Consider the following 5919-nt stretch of genomic DNA (forward strand, 5'->3'; position numbering starts at 1 on the left):
CCTTTTTCTCTCTGTACCACAGATTTTTCCTATATATGAGTAGGTATGATAGAAGTTATTATAATATAGAATCCAATATTGATCAAGAAATAAAGGATGTGTACTACTAACACTTCAGTACTTGATTGCTTCAACCCGGATGCAAAATTCAACATGCGTGATCGAAACACTGCAAATTATCATCCTAGTATTTGGAAGGATTATTTCCTTCAATATGCTTCACAATCCATGGTATATATCTCTCTCTCTATATTGTTGCTTATTCATCAAGCATGCAAATGCAATAATAATCAACTGATATATCTTTTATATGGATATAATAATGCAGGAATTTGATGATGAAACGAAGGCACAAATTGAAAAACTGAAGAAACAAGTTGTCAAAATGCTTATTGATGTCTCTAAGCCCATTGAAGAAATACTTAACTTGATTGATTTAATCTGTCATTTGGGGATTCATTATCACTTTGAAAGCGAGATTGATGAATTGCTGCAACAAATTCACAAGAATTATACCAAAAATGGAGAAATAATAATTGTTGATGATAACCTTCGCTTACTTGCTTTGCTTTTTAGGTTATTAAGGCAACAAGGATATCACGTTTCACCAAGTATATACCTTATTCCTATTCTTTTTAGGTTATTTTTATATTTTGGCTTTAAATAATCTTAATTTAATTTTTATATAATATAATACATAATATTAGGTTATTTTCATTTTAGTCATTATTAAAGTTTTTGCTTTTTGATTTTATCTCTGTCTTTTTTTTTTTTGGTTATTTATAGTTAGCAATATTAAAACATTAGCTTTCTTTCATTATAAATGTTTTTTCTAGATGTTCTGTTAATGTGTATGTAACTATATATGTATATATATTTTTATTTAATACTTTATTTATTTTTTCTAATTCAATTTTGCATCACTGATAGTATTTGGACCACAAGAAAATAAATCCACCCAATCATATTCTTTTTTAAATTACTTTTTCATCCTTTTTTACTCATTATTTCTTCTTTCTACCAAAACTACAATTTTATCAACTACTATCAGTCTATCACCCACTATTCACGGTTGCCAATCAACTTTAATTCTAAACCTTAAATCTTAAATTTTAAACCCTAATTCCTAAATGTTATATTCTAAATCCAGAATTCTAATTCCTAAATCTTAGTTTTACTTGTTTCTTCTTAATGTTCATTTCTTTTTAATTGTTGGTTGATTTTTAAATTAGTTGGCTGAATTAATATTGACTTCTTAAACTTTTTCTTAAATATTATGATTGTTCATTGTTGTATGGAACAATATTTAGATGTATTCAACAAATTCAAGGATGATGAGAATGGAAACTTCAGTGAAAAACTTGTGAAGGATGTGGAGGGATTGCTAGAATTGTATGAAGCATGTCATGTCAGAATTCATGGAGAAGAGATATTAGATGAAGCTTATGCATTCACTTCCACTCAACTTAAATCCATTGCAACCCAATTGAAGGCTTCTCTTGCAGCACAAGTCAAGTATAGTTTAAGGCAACCTTTACACCAAGGTTTGCCGAGATTGGAGGCACGGCGTTTTATTTCAATATATGAAGAAGATCCAACCCATAATCCCACTTTACTCACTCTTGCAAAATTAGATTTTAATTTCCTACAAAACTTGCATCGGAAAGAAGTTGGCAACATTTGCAAGTAAGCTCTTCTTTAATTTTTACCACAAAACCATCCTACTTATTCCTACTCCGTTAAATAAGTTTCAAATATAATTCATCATTTTGGTTAAATGTTTATATTGTTCCACAAAAGTTTAAAATGTTTACTTTCGATATATATTGAGAGTTAGACTGTTAGTTTTTTTTTTTTAAATGTTTATGTTATAGTAGGATTGCTGGACTTGTCACTCACCGGATTAATTAACCATATCTTTTATTACAAAAAAGTTAGGAGTGAGACTCAAATTCAAAACTTTTAAGTGAGAATAATAAGACTAAGATATTTAAGTTATAATTTATTGACATCTGATTAATCATAGCTTGTGCAAGTTGCATCCTGATACACACAAAATAATTAGCTAACAAATTAGTTATTATATTTTTATATATAAATATATATTATTATATAATTTATTTTTAATATATATTTTATATTTTAATATATATTTTATTTATATGACTGATTTGATGTTTAATTTTTAATATAAACATAATATAATTAATTTGATAATTACATTTTGAATTTTGAATTCATAATGCATGAATTTTGGAGGTGATTTTTTTGCTAATTATTAAATAACCAATTTTTATTCTCTCTTAAGTCTTAACCGAATCAATCACATCAATCACTAAATTTATTTATTTAACTAAACACACCATATTATAATTTATAACCTTGTTATTATATTGTTTTCCAAGAATGCTTCTTGTTCTTGTCATTGTTATTGTGTTGTTGTTCTTTAATTTTAGGTGGTGGAAGAAGCTTGATGTTGCTGCAAATTTTCCATATGCTCGAGATAGAATTGTGGAATGTTGTAACTGGGTTGTAGAGGTTTATTTTGAGCCCCAATATTTTCAAGCTAGAAAAATATTGACAAAACTGTTGGCTTTTACGTCAATTATTGATGATACATACGATGCTTATGGAACTATAGATGAATTGAAACTTTTCACTTAGGCAATTGAAGGGTTGGTAAGAAATTACAGGGTAAAGTACAAAGACGTTTGGGCGTGTTTTGGTTCTTAAGGTTTAAAGTGTCTTATTTGAATTAAAAAAAAATTCATTTAACTTCAATTTAGTCTCATCATAAGATCAAAGTTAAATAATTAACGGAATGTCCTATATTACAGCAGAATAAGAACAAAGAGGATAATCGGGAGAACAAGTACAAGCTCCAGAAGTATAAAATCAACCGTAGATGCATCAATACATTTATTTAATTCGAGAGTTTAAAAACGTATATGAGCCAAGGAGAGTTTAAAATTACCTAAATCAGCCAAATAAAATTCTGATACATCATTCTACTAAAGAACAAATTAATGTAATTCGAATCAATACAATTCGAATTAGATTTGTATGTAATTCGAATTGATATAATTCGAATTACTTGAAAGCATTGACAACACGTAATTCGAATCAACATGTCACGAATTATAAACTTGGAGTTCGAATTGTATCAATTCGAATTAGTAGAGAGACGTGCTTTGAAGGAAGTTCGAATCAAGTTGATTCGAATTACTCCCTTTTCGTAACAAATTCTAATAAATTTTTTTAATAAATTTATTTAAATTATACTACAAAAATATTTTATTCTATGTAAAATAATTTTAAAAACATTATATTATTATCCTTGTCTAATCACCAACCTTCACAAATTCTAACACAATTCATATAATTTTATTGAATATGTGTCTCATATTTTGTGATTTGTACAAGTGAGTCAATATATATAAATGGGTAATAGACGTATCAGTACAAGTTTTATTATTGACTAATGATAACTCTATTTATATTAATACAGAGAGTAAATCAAATAAATATTTAAATTATTGGTCTCTAAAATTTGAAAAAAAATATTATTCTTCGTTATAAATATGTTTATTATATTTTTTTAATTTTTAAAAGTTGTTTTACCAAACACAATTATAGTACTTGTGCTTATTAAAAACTATTTTTAATGTGATTTTACCAAACGCAAGTGCTGTAGCTTTTAAAAAGTCGTCTTTTAAAAGACAGCTTTCATAGGCTAGGCTTAGTTTGGTAAAGCTTTTGCTTTTTAAAAGTAGCTTATGAAAGCTGTCTTTTAAAAGACAGCTTTTTAAAAGCTGCAGCACTTACATTTGGTAAAATCAAATTAAAAATGGCTTTTAATAAGTACAAGCACCATAATTGTGTTGGTAAACAGCTTTTAAAAGTTGAAAAAATTATAATAACATGTTTATAACAAAAAAATAATTTTTTTTTTCAAATTCTTTAAAATTTTATATAATATTTTAAAATAAAATAATGTTAAAATAAAAAATTCATAATAAACAAATATAATAAATAAATTCTTATTTTTTAACTTTAAAATTTTATATAAGTATCATAAAATTTGTATGTAATCCAATGTTAGTACTGGGTACGTCCATTACCCACCTATGTATATTGGCTCACCTTTACAGATCATAAAAAATGGGACACATATCTCAAATAAACTACTCTTATGTATATATCTATATTTACATATGTATATACATGTTGTTATTATAATTTGGACTAATGCTCATGCAAAAAAATTTTATGATTGGTTTTCATCAACCTCTTCCCGTTTCAAAGAACAGAAAAAAATAAACAAAGATAATAGATCTACTGAAAAATACAAAATTAACGCAAAAAAAATAATATAAATAGATAGAAGTTCATACCTATATGTGATAGAGATGATTTGTGTTGAAATTTGTGAAGATTAGGTTGAAAAATAAAAAATATATGAAGATTGTGTTAGATTTTATGAAGGTTAGGAAGAGAAGTTAGAAATATATGAAGATTTTAATGGCAATATAATAGCGGGAAATATGTGCGGGAAAATGAAAAAAATTTGGTAAGCATAAGCCAGCTTTGAAAAGCTCCCTCCTAGGTGCTTTCAAAAGCACCCCTAACTTTTAAAAGCCGCAAGCACAAGCACTTGAGCTTTTTAATTTACCAAACGCAAAATGACGTGCTTGTGCTTTTTAAAAGCACAAGCACCTCCTAAAAAGCTTTAGTAAAGCTTTTGCTTTTTAAAAGTAGCTTATAAAAGTTAACTTTTAAAAGATGGCTTTTCAAAAGTTGTAGCATTTATGTTTGGTAAATCAAATCAAAAACAACTTTTAATAAACATAAGCAACATCAATTGTGTTTGGTAAAATAGCTTTTAAAATTTAAAAATACTATAATAGACATAAATGCAAACATTAAATTTGAAAATTAGTTAACATATGAGGTTATATTAGACTTTTAAATTTTGAAAAGCACAAGCCAACTTTGAAAAGCTCTATCCTAGGTGCTTTCAAGAGTACCCCGATCTTTTAAAAGCTGCAAGCACAAGCACATGATCTTTTTGATTTACCAAACACAAAATGAGGAGCTTGAGCTTTTAAAAAGCACAAGCACATCTTCAAAAAGCTTTACCAAACCAAGCCATAAGCTACTCTTAAAAAGTAAAAGCTTTACCAAACCAAGCCTTATTCAAATTATACGGTGAGCAATTCGAATTTTATACAATACTCTTCTGCCCATTCTTGATAGCTCATGAATATTTTTTAATAAATTTATTTAAATTATACCACAAAAAAATATTTTATTGTATGCAAAATAATTTAAAAAATATTTTTTAAGCTATTTTTTTAAAATTATTTTGCATTGAATAAAATATTTTTTGTAGTATAATTTAAATAAATTAATTAAAAAAATTTATTAGAATTTGTTACGAAAAGGGAGTAATTCGAATTATATCGTTTCGAATTACTACTAGTTTCGAAAATAGAGTAATTCGAATCAACTTGATTCGAACTCCCTTCAAAGCACGTCTCCCTACTAATTCGAATTGTATCAATTCGAACTCTAAGTTTATAATTCGTGACATATTGATTCGAATTACGTGTTGTCAATGCTTTCAAGTAATTCGAATTATATCAATTCGAATTACATACAAATCTAATTCGAATTGTATTGATTCGAATTACATTAATTTGTTCTTTGGTAGAATGATGTATCGAAATTTTGTTTGGCTGATTTAGGTAATTTTAAACTCCTCTTGGCTTATATACGTTTTTTACCCTAAAATATAATCTAATAAAACTGAAGGAGAATTTTCTTATTTAATATATAAGAAAATATGGGAGAATTTTCTTATTTTAATATTTTTAGTTTAGTAATTTAATAATATATATTTTAGTATATATTTTTAAA

The 5919-nt window shown here is 26.3% G+C and overlaps 1 protein-coding gene across 1 annotated transcript; it reads left to right on the top strand.

Moving 5' to 3' along the window:
- Positions 1-2734, top strand: LOC130946599 ((-)-germacrene D synthase-like). Its single transcript, XM_057875396.1, has 4 exons — positions 1-231; positions 329-611; positions 1311-1686; positions 2457-2734. Exons 1-4 carry the CDS (start codon positions 97-99, stop codon positions 2662-2664), a joined length of 1002 nt encoding a protein of 333 aa, XP_057731379.1. The 5' UTR covers positions 1-96; the 3' UTR covers positions 2665-2734.
- Positions 2735-5919: the final 3185 nt, after the last annotated feature.

Source organism: Arachis stenosperma, chromosome 8 (assembly GCF_014773155.1).
Source record: "Arachis stenosperma cultivar V10309 chromosome 8, arast.V10309.gnm1.PFL2, whole genome shotgun sequence".
Classification (NCBI taxonomy): Eukaryota; Viridiplantae; Streptophyta; class Magnoliopsida; order Fabales; family Fabaceae; genus Arachis; species Arachis stenosperma.

What these genes read in the sequence shown, in the direction of transcription:
- LOC130946599 (XM_057875396.1), top strand. Translation starts at nt 97, where the DNA reads ATGTGTACTACTAACACTTCAGTACTTGATTGCTTCAACCCGGATGCA. An exon ending in AATATGCTTCACAATCCATG is followed by an intron (nt 232 to 328) that starts GTATATATCTCT and finishes ATAATAATGCAG; the next exon opens with GAATTTGATGATGAAACGAA. An exon ending in GAAGTTGGCAACATTTGCAA is followed by an intron (nt 1,687 to 2,456) that starts GTAAGCTCTTCT and finishes CTTTAATTTTAG; the next exon opens with GTGGTGGAAGAAGCTTGATG.